At 42.4% G+C, this 19,327-nt stretch overlaps 1 protein-coding gene across 1 annotated transcript in view; it reads right to left on the minus strand.

Moving 5' to 3' along the window:
• Positions 1–6,010: 6,010 nt before the first annotated feature.
• gabra5 (gamma-aminobutyric acid type A receptor subunit alpha5) overlaps positions 6,011–19,327 on the minus strand; it is a 78,505-nt gene continuing 65,188 nt past the window's right edge. Inside the window, exons 8-9 of the mRNA XM_059963854.1 lie at positions 18,616–18,827; positions 6,011–6,304 (exon numbers count right to left, since the gene is read on the minus strand). Coding sequence (XP_059819837.1) covers positions 6,011–6,304; positions 18,616–18,827 — 506 coding nt within the window. The remainder of the gene's footprint in view (positions 6,305–18,615; positions 18,828–19,327) is intronic.

Genomic DNA, 19,327 nt, shown 5'->3' on the forward strand with positions numbered 1-19,327 from the left:
CAATACCGAACCCACCTCTACCACTTCTACTGGAAGCTCAAAGTAGAAAACCTACAGCACAATACAGGCCCTTCAGCCCACAAAGCTTGCTGAACATGTCCCTACCTTAGAAATTACTAGGCTTACCTACAGCCCTCTATTTTTCTAAGCTCCATGTACGTATCCAAAAGTCTCTTAAAAGACCCTGTCATATCCGCCTCCACCACTGTTGCCAGCAGCCCATTCCACGCACTCACCACTCGCTGAGTAAAAAACTTACCACTGACATCTCCTCTGTACCTATTCCCCCAGCACCTTAAACCTGTGCCCTCTTGTGGCAGCCATTTCAGCCCTGGGAAAAAAACCCTGACTATCCACATGATCAATGTCTCTCAACATCTTATACATAGGCCTTCTCCTGTGTTGTACTGTTGTATTGTCTATCCAACTAAATTTTAAGTATTTTGGAAATGACAAGTTGAGGAGTGTTGAACCAAAGTTTCTGATAGAAGCTACAATGGCATCTTACAAATCAGAGAGGGGGAGAGGCACAGAATTGCTGTCATCCCAACTAGCACTGATGAGCTGCAAGTTGATTCCTGGCTTGCCTCACCTTTATAATAGCACACATTACAAGGAAGCTGAAACAAAGACATGCATGCGCTCTGCGCTATCGCCTGGCAGGGTCGCTGGGGAAACAGTTACATCACAAGCACAGAACAAGTGGGGAGAGACAAAATAGTTACGCTTCACTTTAATACAGTTCCCAAATTCCTTTGGTGAACCAACAAGGTGTAAATTTAATTCTAGATGGATAGAGCCACATTACATAGAACATAGAATATTATGGCATATCACATTATATGGTGCGGAAACAGGCTCTGTGCCTCGAAGAGTCCATACCATCCAAGAAGTTTCATCTGTCAGTGTTTGGCCCATAAACTTATAACTTTTCTCCTCATAACCCTACATTGTTGCTGCTCCATGCACTGTCAGAACTTCTCAATTTTATTACATTCATTCACCCTATCCATGCCCTGCATGATTTTTACACCTCTATAAGAGTATCTCTGAGTCTCCTACATTCCTAACCTGTCCAATTTCTCTCTATAACTCAGGCCCTCAAGTCCTGTAAACACTTTGGAAATCTTTTCTGCATTCTTTCCAGTTTAATAACATCTCTCCTGTAGAAGTGTGACCAAAACTGAACACAATCTCCAAGTGCAACTTTACCAGTGTCTTATAAATTGTAACATAACCTCCTAGCTTACAGAGTGACATTATCCTGAGCTTTGATGCAGGGATGGGATTTGAGAATTCAATGAATGTCCAACCAATGAGTGATTGATCTTTAATTTTTTTTTTGATTGGAAGTGGCTTTCAGCTATTTCTGCCTCCTCCTCCTCCTCCTCCTCTACTAAATGGTACCTTGCTCCAAATGCACAGTCACACAGTGTGGGCTCACAGTTATAATATATTCCTGGCAAAGCTATAGATTTTATCTCGTCCTGGTTATTTAAGACCATAAGATTATAGGAGCAGAATAAGGCCATTTGGCCCATCAATTCTGCTCCCCCATTCAATTCTGGCTGATTATTCTCCACCCTTTTCTCATGCTTTCTCCTCATAACCCTGTATTGTTGCTGCTTCGTGCATTTGTTATTAATTACTACCCTACACTCAAATTCACATGGACCACTTCTGGCTCTTCTCTCCATTTCCTGGATCTCTCTGTCTCCTTCTCAGGGTACAAACTATACACCATAATCTGCTTATAAACTTGGTGATCCCCACAACTATCTCCTCTCACCCCATCTCTTGTAGGAACACCATCTCCTTCGCTCATTGTCTCATTGATGAAGCTTTCCCCCTTGAGAACATCTAAAAAGTCCTCCTCTTTCAATAAATGTGGCTTCCCCTCTATTGTACATAGTTGCTGGAGTCTTCACATGCACTTCCTCCATTTCTTAGATGTCTGTTTCTGTCATTTCCCTCTTCCACCCATCCTACCCCTTGCCCAGACAGAAGAGAGCAAGAGTTCCATTGGTCCTCATCTTTCACCCACTTGCCTCCTCATACAGGATGGCATGCTTCCTCTCCATTTCTCATCTGGCTCCATTTGTCCATCATCCTCCTACCTCAATGGTTTCTACTGATCATCTACCAGCCCTTGCTTCACCCTTCCTCTCACCTCTTTATACTGGCTATCTGCCATATGCCCAGAGTCGCATTGTAAGATCTCAATCCAAATCTTTGACCACATCTTTGCCTTCATGGAGAGAGAAACAAGTTACTCTAGGTAGCAGAGAAGGTGCACGAGGGCAATGGGTGGGACAAGGGAGTTCCTCTCATAATGTGAAATTACGGAGCAGTTAGAACTTAACCTCCTTTTTCTGGGTAAAATGTCATTGTGCAATGGGGTTGCAGTTACAACTTCACCCTAGTTTTCTGATCTCTCTAAGATCCATTCTAGGAAGGATTTGGAAGCTCTGGAGAGTGTGCAGAGGAGATTTACTGGAATGCTGCCTGGACTAGAGAGCATATCTTATGAAGAAAGGTAGGGCAAGCTAGGGCTTTTCTTTTTGGAGCAAAGGAGGATGAGACATGACCTCACAGATGATAAGAGGGATAGTTTGAGTGGATGGCCAGAGACGTTTTCCCAGAGTGGAAATGGATAACAAGAGAGGGTGACTGGAGGAAAGTATAAGGGGAATGTCAGGGGTAAGTGCTTTACACAGAGGGTGGAGGGTGAATGGAATGTCCTGCAAGGGGTGACGGTAGAGACAGGTACGTTAGGGTCATTTAAGAAACTCTTAGAAAGGCAGATGGATGATAGAAAAATGGAGGCCTATGTAGGAGGAAAGGGTTAGATTAAAAGGTTGGCATGCTATCGTGGGCCAAATTACTATGCTATAATGTTCTGTGACCTCCTGGTCCATTCATCCCTTCCCAGCCATCCCATCCACTGGCACATCCCCTTGTAATGACAGGAGGTGCAACACTTGCCCCTACACCTCCACCCTCACTACCACCATCCAGAGGCCTAAGCCACCCTTCTATATAAGGAAGAGATTTGTGTGCACTTCCTCCAACCTCACCTATTACATTTGATGCTCCAATGTGGTCTCCTCTATCTCAGCGTGACCATGTGCTGACCAGGTAACCATCAAGCAGAGTAGCTGCAGTATAACCACAATGGTCATCTTGAGTCTCTAGTTGTAACTCTCCTTCCCACTCCACATCAAAGTATCCACCCTCAGCCTTCTCCAATGCCAGGGTGAGGCCAAATGCAAACCAGGAGAACAACACCTCATTTTCCAATTGGGTATCTAACAGCACTGAATTTTTCAATTTCTGTGGCCCAAATCACCTGTCTTCCTTACTTACCCCTATTGGTCCCCAAAGTTCGCTCTCATCCATTTCCAGCTTTTTCATTACATCAAAAGAACACCTTTTTCATTTGTCCTCCTCCAACCCAACCACCCTAACTACCATGATTCATTGCTACTAGTTCCACCTGCCCATCACCCACATACCAATCCACCTAGGTTCTTCTCCCCCCATACACCTTTTGGCTTATATTTCCTATCTCATTCCCCTTCTGGTTCTATCTGTCCATCATCTCTCCTTTATACAGTTCAACTTATCACCTTCCAACCTCTGTCTCCGCCTTCATTTCCTTCATTTCCCTTGCCCCACCTGGCCCATTATATCCATTCATTTTTCCTTTATCTGTTTCCACCAACCACCCAGCAACCTCTTCCCGTCAACTCCAACTTTCACGCTCCCCATCCCTTTCTCATCTGGCTCCATCAGTTTATCATCCGCCCACCTCAATGGTTTCAACCAATCACATACTTGCTTCATCTCTCCCTCTCACCTCTTTATACTATCTGCCATATGCACGCAGACCGTTGCAGGGCTCAATCCAAAATCTTTGCTTCCGTGGAGAGAGAAACAAATTACTCTAGGCAGTTGAGAAGATGCAGGAGGGAAATGGGTGGGGCAAAGGAGTTTCTTTCATAATGTGAAATTATGAAGCAGTTAAAAACAGTTTAAACTCCTTTGTCTGGGTAATGTGTTGCTATGCAATATAAATACAAGTCCTTCTCTGTGTTAAACACTAACTTCACTTTATACACTTCTGCAGAAGCCATCTCAGTTATCTAGTACCTGACTACACGTTCTTCTATGGCTAGGAGTTCCCAGTCTGGGGTCCATGGATCCTTTCCTTTATGGTTTTGGTCCAAAGTCATATAAAAAGTTGGGAACCCTTATTCTATGCTAAGAACCACATTAGCAGATTCATTATCAGACACAAGGGACTGCAAATGCTGGAATCTGCAGCAACTCATGAAAAAGCTGGAGGAATTCAGCAGTCCAGGCAGCATGTGTGATGGGAAATAGGCAGTCAATGCTTTTGGTCAAGTCCCTTCATCTGACATGAAGAGAACAGACAGAGGGGACTGAGAGCAAGGAGGACCCGATGTTCGATCATTTTAAGCGCCGTGCTGAATCGAAGAGATCGGTAACAGGCCGAATCGAGCTGGTGAGGTCTGGCACCGGAGCGTACCGAGCTGGATATTTGGATGCAGACTTAAGTGCCATGCCACATCAGAAAGGACAGGTACAGGCTGACCCGAGGTGGCAGGGTCATGGCCCCAGAGCGTAGTAAGGTGATCAAACCTGATGTTTGGTTGGAGTTTCACGCACCAGCCAGGCTGAAAAGGTCAGGGTGATGGGGCCTGAGGCAAGGGATGTGCCAGTTCAGATCGCTGCTCCATGACTTGACTCAGCTCTGTGCTGAACTATGCTGATTTAATGGACTCTCTCTGTGGACTTCAGTTCAGCACACTATTGCTTGCAGTTATTGTTTTCTCTGCATTAGGTGTTCAATGGTCTATTTTAATGGATTCTTTCACTATTTCTATGGCTTCTTTTTTATAGACATGATGTTTGTTTTCTTTCTGCACACTGGGTGTTTGACAGGTTATTTTGGGTTTCTTTCTTTTGTGGCTGCCTGTGAGGAGACAAATCTCAAGGTTGTGTAATGCATACATACTTTGTTAATAAATCTACTTTGAAATTTGAACTTGAACTTTTGAAATAGCTAATATGAAAATGTGCAGGGAAAGGGTAGGGATTGGTGAGCCAATGGGTGACTGCTGGATCCAGGTGAGGGGTGGGGGGGGGGGGTGGCAACAGGCAGATGGGGGAAAGGAGAATTCATCGTCAGTGCATCTGATCATTTCCATCCTCCACAATGACCACAGCCTTGTCATGTTTGGAGGCTTGCATGCCTCAATGACCCAGAGAGCTATGTTGTCTGGATTCAGGGTTTTCTGCTTTGGCTCTTGGTACAGTCTTCCATGCTAACCAGGTCAAAGGTTTCAGGACAGACTAGGAGTGGTCCACCAGTCCTCCAGGTTCAGGGGTTCAGCTCAGGGCTATCCACCTGACTGAGAAAACAAAATTGTTAAGGAAACAGCAATGAAAAATCCTTCTACATCTGAACATGATGGTATTCCAGAGCCTCCATCTAGGACTTGTACAGATGACAGCAGTGAAAACTGAAAAGAAGCTACTGCCATGATGAATGAAGCCCTGAACATCACCAGAGATGGAGGACCTTCCTTGTTGGCCTCAGGACCAACAGTGTAACAAGCAGTAAATTTAAAAAAAACATTTTCAAAGGGAACTGTTAAATTAAGCCACAGAATTCCATAAGTATTTCCAGTATTTTATTTTCAGCCAGCATACACAAAAATCAGAGTTCAGTATCATTCTGTTTTTTTTTGAATTGCAGCATTCTTAAAGTAATTGCTGTGCCCTGGTTTCATTTGCTGTTAAATCTGGAAACTGTCAAAGGAAATCTGCTTGTGACATGCAAGAAATATGAAAAAAAGGTCTGAAATATTTTCCATAATCATACAGTATAAAAGTGTCAGGCGCTTAAAATCTTCCCTGCTTACATCAGTGTTGAGGGATAGGGTCAACAGATTGAATGCTGTACAGTAACTCGTCTGGGCAGTTAATTTGGAGTAATGGCTTCTTTTATAACTGGCTCTCTGTTCAGATAAGTTGCCCAGTAAACTAAATTGAAAATTCCAAAGAAGACTGGAAACACAACTCTGGCCATTTTGTCAATCTTGCTGACGCTGTTGTAAGTTTTTTTACTTTCAGCGGCCTTTTCTTCCGCCTTCATTTGCACAGTCGTGCTCTTTGAGATGCTGGGTATGACAGGCTCCTTTGTAATGTTTGGGGTGTAGGTCATTCCCCCGATGGCATACGCATTGTTCATGTTTCTTGCCAAGGTGTCTTTTTTCTGGAAAATAAGCAAAGTGACGTTGAAATTACAAGTGTGTATATTTCTACGTCTGAGGGCTCTGCAATGTTTACTTGGCTCGGAGCTGAACTGAAGCTGTTCAATAAAATCACTGTCAACCTGACCTTAATCTAATCTCCTCGCTGCCCCCAACATTCATTCACTTTGTTGTACGTTGAGAATCATTCCACATCTGCCCTGAAAACATCCAACAACTCTGCTTCCACTGCCCTTGAGGAAGTGTTCCAAAACCTCAGGCAAAAACAAGTGATTTATCTCTTCTGTAAACAGGTGACCCCTTGTTTTTACAACAGTGACCACCTGGTTCTGCATTCTCAGTCAAAAGGAAATATCTTAATTTCCACCATATCAAGACCCCTCATCCTCAAAGTGTGCAAAAGTGTCTGAGGTGCTGGAGTTACAAGGAGAGAGGAGGCAAGGAGTGGCAAGAAGAATCGGTCTCGTTTGGAACAGATGAAGACTTCGAATGAGCCATCTATGGAACAGGATTTGTGGCAACAGGGCCTTCAAGAAATTAAGACCTGGCATAATTCCCTGAGTGCACACCAATAGTCTCTGGAGATTGAAACTGGTGATTTAATGTGGTCCCGATTCAGAATTATTGAGCATTTCTGCACTTGTTTCAAAAAGGCAGGATCCCCAGCCACTGTGCGTCAAACAGGCCTCTAGCCCACCCCCAGCCCCACCACCCCTACCTTCAATTGCAGCTGAGTATAATTTTCAGGCAGCAATAAAAAATCTTTCCACTGAACAAAGGCAAAATTTGCAATGAGGAAAAGCCATGTTTGAAAATTACATTTTCCATGATATGACTAAACTTATCTGCACAGCATTCTGTGTACAATCCAAAGTACTACACCATGAGGAGACTTGAGAATTCCTTGGAAGCTCTAGGTTTTGAGTTTACAGTGAGCTTTACAACTATCGCCACTAATGTGTATGCACAGAGCAAGTAAGTTACCAGAGAGCAATTCCCAGGGCCCCTGGCTCCAAAGAACCAGCAGGGAAGTTGTGGGGTCTCATAATATCAGATCAGTGTGAGATTCAGGGTGCAATATTTAACTAAACACAAATCTAAAATCAATATGAAGTTATTTAGGATATTTGTACTTGATAAAACAACATAATTGAGATTTTCCCCTGCATTGTAGTAATGTACATGTACTGAACTCATTTTCTGAATATGAATTATATTGAATCCAGTGACATCATGCACATAATGTGGATGAAGAAGACAAATTGCTTGGCCAATCTCTTTGTTCTGTTGCTGTCGCCACACAGGCTATGCAAAGGAAACCACATTTTCTCCCCTAATGAACCAGTTAGTTTTTCTTTTACAACAGTCCATTAACTTCACAATCACATTTACTGATATTAACTTTAAGCCTAGCACTTACTCTAACAACTGAATTGAAATATCTTAGATGCTGTAATGGGATTTGAACTTGACACCACAAGGTGTAAAGTTAGCCATCTAGTTCACAGTTATTTCATACCCTGTAAAGCTGAAGTAACATGGAGAATAAAAGTTTACATAAAACATATTTATGAATATATGAATATGGAATTCAACCTCTACACTATTTAATAAGATTATTCATTGATACCCCAGTTCCCTATTCATGATATAGAACATGGAACCATAGAACACTACAGCACAGTACAGGCCCTTCAGCCCTCCATGTTGTGCCAACCCATATAATCCTTAAATAGTACTAAACCCACACTACCCCATAACCCTCCATTTTTCTTTCATCCATGTCCCTGTCCAAGAGGCTCTTAAATACCCCCAATGTTTCAGCCTCCTCCACTATCCCTGGCAAGTCATTCCAGGCACTCACAACCCTCTGTGTAAAAAACCTACCCCTGATGTCTCCCCTAAACTTCCCTCCCTTAATTTTGTACACATGCCCTCTGGTGTTTGCTATTGGGGCCCTGGGAAACAGGTACTGACTATCCACCCTATCTACGCCTCTCATAATCTTGTAGACCTCTATCAAGTCCCCTCTCATTTTTCTACTCTCCAAAGAGAAAAGTACCAGCTCTGCTAACCTTGCTTCATATTACTTGTTCTCCAAACCAGGCAACATCCTAGTAAATCTCCTCTGCACCCTCTCCATAGCTTCCACATCCTTCCTATAATGAGGTGACCAAAATTGAACACAATACTCTAAGTGCGGTCTCACCAGAGATTTGTAGAGTTGCAACATGACCTCTCTACTCTTGAACTCAATCCCCCTGTTAATGAAGCCTAGCATCCCATAGGCCTCCTTAACTACCCTATCAACCTGTGCAGTGACCTTGAGGAATGTATGGATTTGAACCCCAAGGTCCCTTTGTTTATCCACACTCTTAAGTAACTGACCATTAATCCTGTACTCAGTCTTCTGGTTTTTCCTTCCAAAATGCATCACCTCACACTTATCCGGATTGAACTCCATCTGCCATTTTTCTGCCCAACTCTGCAGCCTGTCTATATCCTCTTGTAACCTTTGGGCCAGCTACAGCTCCATCCACAACTCCTCCAATCTTCGTGTCATCCGCAAACTTATTCACCCATCCTTTCACCTCTACATCCAGGTCATTTATAAAAATCACATATAGCAGGGGTCCCAGGACAGATCCCTGCGGCACTCCACTAGTCACCGACTTCCAGGCAGAATACTTTCCTTCCATAACTACCCTCTGCTTTCTTCCTTTAAGCCAAGTTTTTATCCAAACAGCCAAGATTCCACTGATCCCATGCCTCATGACTTTCTGGATGAGTCTGTCATGAGGGACCTTGTCAAATGCTTTGCTAAAGTCCATGTAGACCACATCCACTGCCCTACCCTCATCTATTTCTTTTGTTACCTCTTCAAAAAACTCAATCAGGCTTGTGAGGCACAATCTTCCCTTCACAAAGCCATGTTGACTATCCATGAGTAGACTGTACCTCTCCAAATGCCCGTAGATCCTATCCTTAAAAATCCTTTCCAGTAGTTTGCATACCACCAATTTAAGACTCACCTGTCTATAGTTCCCAAGTTTCTCCCTATAATCTTTTTTAAACAAGGGAACTACATTTGCCACTCTCCAGTCCTCCGGCACTTACCCTGCAGTCAAAGAGGATTCAAAGGTCATAACTAATGCTCCTGCGATCTCTTCTCTCAATTCTCACAACAACCTGAGGTGTATCATATCTGGCCCTGCGGATTTATCAATCTTCATGTTCTTAAGAAGATCCAGCACTTCTTCTTCCTTAATCTCCACATTGTCCAGCACATAGGCCCGCTCTACTTCGACCTCAACCTGATCAAGATCCTTTCCACTTGTGAATACTGAAGCAAAGTATTCATTTAGGACCTCCCCAACCTCCTCCGCTTCCAAGCAAATGTTTCCCCCTTTATCCTTTAGTGCTCCCACCTTCGTTCTTGTCATCCTCCTATTCTTCACAAAAGCATAGAATGCCTTGGAGTTCTCCTTAATCCTACATGCCAAGGCCTTCTCATGCCCCCTTTGAGCTCTCCTAAGTCCTTTCTTTAGCTCCTTCCTGGCTACCCTATATTTCTCATAAGCCCCTTCTACTTGCTGCTTCTTATATCTAACATATGCTTCCTTTGTCCTCTTGACGAGTTGCCTCATGTTTTGTCAGCCAAGTTTCCCTTTTCTACCATTTATTCTTTGCCTCAGTGGGATAAACCTATCCTGAACCTAGCTCAAATGGTCCCTAAACTTCTCCCACAGTACTTCTGTGCTTTCCCCTTTGCACAGCTGTTTCCAATTTACTCTCGCTAGTTCCTGCCTCATCCCTTCAAAGTTAGCCCTTCCCCAGTTAAGCACTTTACCATTTCATCTGATTTTATCCCTTTCCATAGCTATGCTGAAGCTAAGGGAGTTGTGGTCACTTTCACCAAAATGCTCCCCTACCAAGCGGTCTGTCACCTGACCACGTTCATTAAGCAGAACTAGATCCAGTATGGCCTCTCCCCTCGTCGGCCGGTCCACATACTGTGTCAGGAATCCTTCTTGAACACACCTGACAAATTCAGCCCCATCTATCCCCCTTGCACTCAGGAGGTGTCAGTCAATATGAGGGAAGTTGAAATCTCCCATAACTACTACCCTGTATTTCCTGCACCATTCTAAAATCTGCCTGCTTATCTGTTCCTTGGTGTCCCGAGGGGTACTTGGGGGCCTATAGACTACTCCCAGCACAGTGATTGATCCCTTCCTATTTCTGACTTCCACCCAGACCGACTCTGTGGACACTCCCTCTGCAGCATCCTCCCTTTCTATAGCCGTGATACTATCCCTGACCAGTAATGCCATTCCCCCCCTTTTTCTACCTCCCATCCCATTCCTTTTAAAACACCTAAACCCCAGAACCTGCATCATCCAATCCTGCCCTTCCTCAAACCAAGTTTCAGTAACAGCCACAACATCGTAGTTCCACTTACTAATCCATGCTCTAAGTTCATCCTCCCTGTTCCTAATACTCCTAGCATTGAAATAGACACATTTCAAACCCTTTAACTGGCTACAATTATGTTCTGTCCCCTGCCTGTCCTTCCTCATCAACTAAGAACTCTTAGCATCATGCCCTTGTCCTTCCACCCTAATCCCTGCACTCACATTCTGATTTCCACCCCCCCCCCCCGCCAAACTAGTTTAAACCCTCCCCAACAGCTCTATCAAACCTGCCCGCCAGGATATTGGTTCCCCTGGGATTCAAGTGCGACCCATCCTTTTTGTACAGGTCACACCCGCCCCAAAAAAGGTCCCAATGATCCAGAAATCTGAATCCCTGCCCCCTGTTCCAATCCCTCAGCTACGCATTTATCCTCCACCTCATTCTACTCCTATTCTCACTGTCGCGTGGCACAGGCAGTAATCCTGAGATTGCTACCTTTGCGGTCCTGCTTCTCAACTTCCTTCCTAACTCCCTGTAGTCTGTTTTCAGGACTTCTTCCCTTTTCCTACAAATGTCATTGGTACCAATATGTACCACGACCTCTGGCTGTTCTCTCTCCCACCGCAGGATATCTTGGACGCGATCAGAAACATCCCGGACCCTGGCACCTGGGAGGCAAACTACCATCTGAGTTTCTTTCCTGCATCCATAGAATCGCCTGTCTGAACCCCTGACTATAGAGTCCCCTATCACTACTGCCTTCCTCTTCCCTTCCCTACCCTTCTGAGTCATAGGGCCAGACTCTGTGCCAGAGACACGGCCACTGTTGCTTACCCCAGATAGGCTGTCCCGCCAACAGTATTCAGACAGGTGTACTTATTGTCAAGGATTACAGCCACAGGGGTACTCTCTAGTACCCGACTCTTCCCCTTCCCTTTCCTGACTGTGACCCATTTCTCTGTCCCCCGTGGCCCCGGAGTGACCACCTGTCTGTGATTCCTCTCTATCACCTCCTCACTCTCCCTGACCAGACGAAGGTCATCGAGCTGCAGCTCCAGTTCCCTAACGTGGTCCCTTAGGAGCTGCATCTCGATGCACCGGGTGCAGATGTGGCTGTCCGGGATGCCGGGAGACTCCAGGACCTCCCATATCTGACACCGACCACAGAAAACTGGCCTCACACACATACTACCTCCTTTTACAATCAACAACTGCCTCACCTCGTCCCGTTACCGCCAAAGCCTGTGGAGCCAAAGCCCTTTCACTCCGCTGCCCGCTGGATATGTCTGCCTTCTTTTTAAACTGTTCACGCTCAACTGGCTGACGTCACGCGCCTGCGCAATCTGGCCTCTCTCTTCCCTTCCCCTGAGAACTCAAAATGTCTTCCCGCTGGAAATCCTTAGGTGCTCTCCCGCTGCCTTCTTGTTCCGAGGTACAATACAGAGGTACCATAGAGAGGTACAATACAGAAACAGGCCCTTTGGCCCATCTTGGCTATACCAAACTGTTATCCTGCATAGTCTCATCGACCTACGCCTAGACCATAGTCCTCGACACCCCTCCCATCCATGCACTTAACCAAATTCCTCTTACATGTTGAAAACAAACCTGCAGGCAGCCCAGAAGTGCTGGACAAGCCTACAGGGAATGGAATGGATAGTTTTAAGTCTTTAGTTGTTCTATTCAGAACCCACTATGGCAACTGAGGCATTTAAATTCAGTTAATGAATTAAGTGCCAGATGTCCATTTTTGGTAATCCTTTGCCCCTATCTCGCCAACTTGCTGATCAGGAAGTTATCTACGGTAGATATAATTTAAAAATATTCAAAGGCTCTGCTTCCACACACTTTGAGGAAGAGAATTTTGAAGGTGAACTGTTACAGAGAACTACTATTTGCAAAGTGCTTTGATTGAAGTGCACAATCAGATACTGGCCTCCTGATGTCTATTTACTTGCTCACTGTTTATCCAATGCTGTTTACATTAGTAAATTGGTAAATAAGGAAGGTAGTTCCCAGCATTATTAATCTGAAGGGTTCTTGGGAATAAAATACTGGAATCTCTTTTCCTCTAAGGAATACATTAAACTATTAACAATAATAATAACTTATTTAAAGAGCACTTTTTATTCAGGTGGTGTATTTCAAAAATGCTTTACAATGGTATTAAGTACAAATATAAAAATAAAAGACAAAATTAAGTTTGTTAAAAGCAAAGCTAAATAAATAGGTTTAGGCCTGTGTTTAGAAGATCTACTGACTCTGCATTCCTTATAGTTTTAAGCATTGAGTTCTACAGTTTAGGAGCATAGTTAAAAAAAAGCTGACCTGACAAATTTAAAAGATTAGTGAAAGAAGACCTGACAGCTCGAGCAACTATTGGTGTTAAATGAATATGTCCTTGACAAAACTGGCAATGTTGCATATTATTCACATTTAAGTTGTATTTGTATTCTTTATAGTAGAGTAATTGGAGAAGAATCTGCAGTGAGGCTTGTCACCTTATATTGAAGCTATGAACAAATAAATTTGTGATTGGCCTATGACACAAATAATCTCATTCTAGAGTCTTAAATAATCTTTAATCTTAATCGCACTTGGAGTATTGTGAGAAAACTTGGGCTGCTTCTCTCAGAAAGGATGTGCTGGCAATGGGGAGGATCCAGAGGAGGCTCACAAGAATGATCCTGGGAATAAAAGGGTTAACACATGAGGAGCATTTGATGGCTCTGGGCCTGTACATGCTGTAGTTTAGAAGAATAAGTGGTGGGGGGAGGGGATCTCTTTGAAACTTATTGAATATTGAAAGGCCTAGATAGTGTTCATGTGGAGAGGATGTGTCCTCTTGTAGGAGGGTCTAGCACCAGAGAACACAGCCTCACAATAGAATGACATCCCCTTAGAACTGAGATAAGGAGGAATTTCTTTAGCCAGAGAGTAACGAATCTGTGGAATTCATTGCCACAGACATCCGTGGAGGCCAAATCTTTGGGTATATTTAACATGGAGGTTGATGGGTTCTTGATTAGTAAGAACATCAAAGGTTATGCGGAGAGAATGGTGTTGAGAGGGATCATAAATCAGCCATGATTGAATAGTGGAGCAAACTGGAAGGACTGAATGGCCTAATTCTGCTGCTATGTCTTATAGCCTTATCAACTTCACTCAAAGGCAGAGAGCTCGATTCTAATGATGAACAATGTAAGTGAAAATACAAATATCATGCTGACTGTTTATAAAGCTGCAGTTTGTAACAGGGTCTCAATAGAATTGTCATAAATTTGTAATTAATTTCAAATGTATTGTCGATGAAATGTCATTTCACAACAATTATAGTACTGACTCAGTTCAGAATGATGAGTAAAACACAGGTTAGAATTGACTGCTGGTGAAGCTACTCTGAAAATGCAAAAAATTTTGCTCTCTCATTTATTTTCACTGAAGCATTAAACCAGTTAGTCATTATAAATAGGTTAATGCCTCTATCAAAATAACAAAGAAAGGAATTTGATATGTGTGCAATGGGTTGGTGATATAATTTTTCTGACTCTGGTCTCAAACAGACGAGCTATATTGATGTTTCAATTGGGCTGGGTAATATAGTTTTAAATAAGCAGCTTTGCATGAAAACAGGAAATGCAACTTCAAACCCCGTCTAAACCAAGAGTGGAAGTCAAAAAATACAGAAAATAAATGCCCAAGATTCAGAAAATATGTAAAATATAATATCAGGTGGCATGGTAGCATAGTGGTTAGCACTCCGCTTTACTGTACAGGCGACCCGGGTTCAATTTCTGCTGCTGCCGTTAAGGAGTTTGTACATTCTCCCCGTGACCGTGTGGGTTTCCTCCCACAGTCCAAAGGTAGACCAGTTGGTAGGTTAATTGGTCTTTGTAAATTGTCCCACGATTAACCTTGCATTAAATTGGGGGATTTCTGGGCGGCATGAGTCAAAGGGCCAGAATGGCCTACTCTGCGCTGTATCTCAATAAATAAATAAATAAAATTCGAGCTCACAAATTGTTCACTGTCTGCTGGCACCATTTTTAGAAAGCCGATAAGGTGCTTGGAAACAAGCAGGTAAAGTAGGTCAAATTTCTTCGGCTAATATGGAACTGAATAAATAAAGTAGGTTACTAAGAAAATTGATGATAATGAACAATATACCTGGACTTAGGTGACAATTATTTACCTTTCTGTAGAAGGAAGTAACTTAGATGTGGGTCACAAGCAAGGTTTATTTCTTAAGCAACAGGTGACTAATTGGCTGGGTTTTATAGCCTTCTCTTAAAAATTCTTGTGAAGATTAAAGATATGTTCCCAATATTCATAATGCACAAGCAATATATAAATAAAAGGATTCCATAGCTAATATTGAAATAAATCTGCAGGTGTTAAATGAAATCACAACAGGGGGTTATTATGATTCATTTAAATTAGTACTTGTTTTAGCTACATATTGACTCAATTTGCTTTGGAAATACAAATTTATAAATTAAATTTCAATAAATGATGAAAATATAATGCACTTTTATTTCACCAAAAGAAATATTTCTAATTTCAGTTAGTGTTGATTGTTGGAAATAATCCAGTTAAAATTAACATGCATGGTTAGCTCCTTCATATAGACATCGTCATATACATCTAGATCAGACACTCATCAGATTTTTATCCCTCCAATTTTAACAGAGGATTGTAAGAAGCAGGACTAGATGTTTAGCCTTTCTATATTGCTATTCTGTGATGTCATGCCTGATCCCTGGCCTATTTTCATCCTCCCTGCCTAACCCTTAATCCCCTTGGTCAATAATAAAATCTATCTATCTCAGATTAAAGGTAACGATTGACCTCTATTGGGCAGTATTTGTGGAGAAGTATCCCACTGTATGTGTAAGTGTAACCTTGGTTTGAGAAGCATGCCTCCAACTTTGAGCACAGAAACAAATTGCTGCCCACCATTCTCACGCCACAACTGAAAGTGATATATATATATAGTTTATTTAAGCATTCGTGCTCACCCTCTAATACACCTACCTCAGACAGATCAGGTGCAATTAACAATCCTCTCTCAGCACACATACTGACATTCAGTCTCTCTTGTCCTCCACACTAGCACAGACCTCCACTTAGTTCTTCACAACCCTTCAAGTTCTCTGCCAATCTGATTTCCAACTTTTACTAATCTAGCGGCTACACAAGCAAACCAACACCACACAGAGACTAAACACGGTGGGAGGGGAGTTAACCCTGTATGACGTGCTTCCATGCAATCCCCAAACAAAGTTCCAAAGTCAAAGAATATACTCGATCCTTTCTTACGAAACTAAGTTTTTTCCAAAGTAGGTAAATGTAATTACATGGCTATAAGCAAAGTTAAGTGGTGAACACAAAAGGTTATCACCCGGCTCATTCCACAGCTCTAACTGAACCAAGCATGAATATATTAACTAAAGCTCTTCAGTTTTACCATGCCCCCACCCATGTGACTAACTACCATAATAAAATTAATAAATGTAAAACACATAGAACATAGAATAATACAGCACAGTACAGGCACTTCGGCCTACAATGTTGTGCTGACACTTAAACCCTGCCTCCCATATAACCTCCCACCTTAAATTCCACCATATACCTGTCTAGTAGTCTCTTAAATTTCACTAGTGTATCTGCCTCCACCACTGACTCAGGCAGTGCATTCCATGCACCAACTACTCTTTGAGTAAAAAACCTTCCTCTAATATCCCCCTTGAACTTCCCACCCCTTACCTTAAAGCCATGTCCTCTTGTACTGAGCAGTGGTGCCCTGGGGAAGAGCCACTGGCTGTCCACTCTATCTATTCCTCTTAATATCTTGTATACCTCTATCATGTCTCCTCTCATCCTCCTTCTCTCCAAAGAGTAAAGTCCCAGCTCCCTTAATCTCTAATCATAATCCATACTCTCTAAACCAGGCAGCATCCTGGTATCTCCTCTGTACCCTTTCCAATGCTTCCACATCCTTCCTATAGTGAGGAGACCAGAACTGGACACCCTACTCCAAGTATGGCCTAACCAGAGTTTTATAGAGTTGCATCATTACATCGCGACTCTTAAACTCTATCCCTCAACTTATGAAAGCTAACACCCCATAAGCTTTCTTAACTACCCTATCTACCTGTGAGGCAACTTTCAGGGATCTGTGGATGTGTACCCCCAGATCCCTCTGCTCCTCCACCCTACCAAGTATTCTGCCATTTACTTTGTACTCTGCCTTGGAGTTTGTCCTTCCAAAGTGTACCAGCTCATACTTCTCTGGGTTGAACTCCATCTGCCACTTCTCAGCCCACTTCTGCGTCCTATCAATGTCTCTCTGCAATCTTCGACAATCCTCTACACTATGCACAACAGCACCAACCTTTGTGTCATCTGCAAACTTGCCAACCCACCCTTCTACCCCCACATCCAGGTTGTTAATAAAAATCACAAAACGTAGAGGTTCCAGAACTGATCCTTGTGGGACATCACTAGTCACAACCTTCTGCTTTCTGCAGGCAAGCCAGTTCTGAATCCACTTGGCCAAACTTCCCTGGATCCCAAGCCTTCTGACTTTCTGAATAAGCCTACAGCGTGGAACATAATACAATGCAGATGGAAAATAGACACATGGCTCCCATACTGAAGGGGTTTATTAAACTGAAACATTGAACTTGATTCACGCTCCACAAGAAGCCACCTAATCTAATGGGCTTCACCACCATTTTCTAGCTTCTGTTCATATTGACACTATCTGCAATTTTTTTCTTTTTCTCCCCCTCATGGTTTGATTAACTTGCTGCTATTTATGGGATTTTGCTCAATGCAGCGACTTTTTTGATTATCTTTAAAACAATAATAGTATCTGTAATCTTCCGTACCTGAGGCAATTTGCACTATTTTCAGGAAAACATTTCATAAAAGGAATCAATTTTATAAAATGAACCACTTTTATGCTTATAATGTTGCTTTCTGTTTTATTTCCCCAATTTGTTTAATATAGCCACAGTGAGTGAAAATTCCAGGTGCTCTAAAAACCATCAGATGTTTAGTTCCATTGTTTCATCTGCAGGTTAACTATTTTGGTTATCATTGTTAAATAAAGAATACAAATCTACAGCAGTAAGGTTTTATGGGGAAGTTCCATATGAAAGTATTTGGAAGTCCTCATGAATGTGCCATGCAGTTCAGATGACCACACACCCACAAAATCTCAACCTCATTGGCCATTCTTTGCCTGATAGTGATGCTTGGTGGAGCCTGGTAGAAGAGTGGAGTTTGTGGTAATAGCAGGGCAATTTGATTATAGAGCAATGGCTATATTTATTGGGAAGTTTACATTTTATTAATTCAATTTAGCTAAATATTTTAAAGGTTTTAATTTGACATTAAAGTGTAAATTTCTAATTTTTAACATTTTTGTTTGATTTTAAATGTTTTTGTACATCAGAATCATTCAGAAACATCTATATTTTAGATGTTTGACAGCTGATTAAGCGGAGGCATTCCTGCCGAGTTGTCAATGTTTTTGTAGCTGTTCCATGGATAGGCCTATATTAGTTCCCATGCTTCAGGGACAATGACAAGTTACCATGAGGTCCTTGCCTTCAAAGATCAGATAAGCTTAGTGGTGGAAGATGATAATGGCAATTCAACAAAAGACAAGTTTATACTTTTCACATATATCAATGGATGACTTGCTACAGGTACAAATTCTGGACCATGGTCTCTCCTTTTGTGAGTAACTCAGACATAATTTGATGCTTGTTCTGACACTCCTGTACTACTCTGCATCTAATTAAATGCTCTTGCACCTAAGTTTCTGCTCTGAAGCCTAAGAATGAAATTTTGATGAATGTACCAAGTGGACATTGAAGACTTTTACCTTAGAGTGATAAGCTTCCATTGCTTTCTTCCCGTCCCATGCCCAGCTTCGTTTGGTGAAGTAATTGACTGTTGCAAACTCTATGAGAGCGGAAAAGACAAATGCATAGCACACAGCTATAAACCAGTCCATTGCAGTGGCATATGCGACTTTTGGCAATGAGTTTCTTGCACTGATGCTCAGTGTTGTCATTGTCAGCACAGTGGTTACACCTGCAGAAAATAAAATCAGAGGAATATATCAACCAACACCAACAATAATTGACAATTATAACAAAAGAGATTCTGCAGATGATGGAAATCTTGAGCCACACACACAAAATGCTGGAGGAACTCAGCAGGTCAGGCAGCACCTATGGAGGGAGTAAACCATCAATAATTTGGGCTGAGGGGATTAATGGACCAGATAAATAGGTTTATGAAGGAAGCTGACAGAAGAGGACAGTGGACCATAGAAGAAAGGGGAAGGGAGGGAAACCAAAGGGAAGTGATGGGCAGGTGAGGAAAAGGGAAGGAGTGAGATGCAACCAAAATGGGGAATTAAAAAAAAGAGAGGAGAGTGGGGAGAGGGATTACCAGAAATTGAAGATATCAAAGTTCAGAATCCTTTTATTTCCAACTGCTGATGAGACATTAAATGTCAAAAATTATTTTTTATTATTTCTGGTAATCCTGTCTCTCTCCCATCTTTTCTTCCAATAGTTTCCTCTCCT

Source organism: Hypanus sabinus, chromosome 3 (genome assembly GCF_030144855.1).
Source record: "Hypanus sabinus isolate sHypSab1 chromosome 3, sHypSab1.hap1, whole genome shotgun sequence".
Classification (NCBI taxonomy): Eukaryota; Metazoa; Chordata; class Chondrichthyes; order Myliobatiformes; family Dasyatidae; genus Hypanus; species Hypanus sabinus.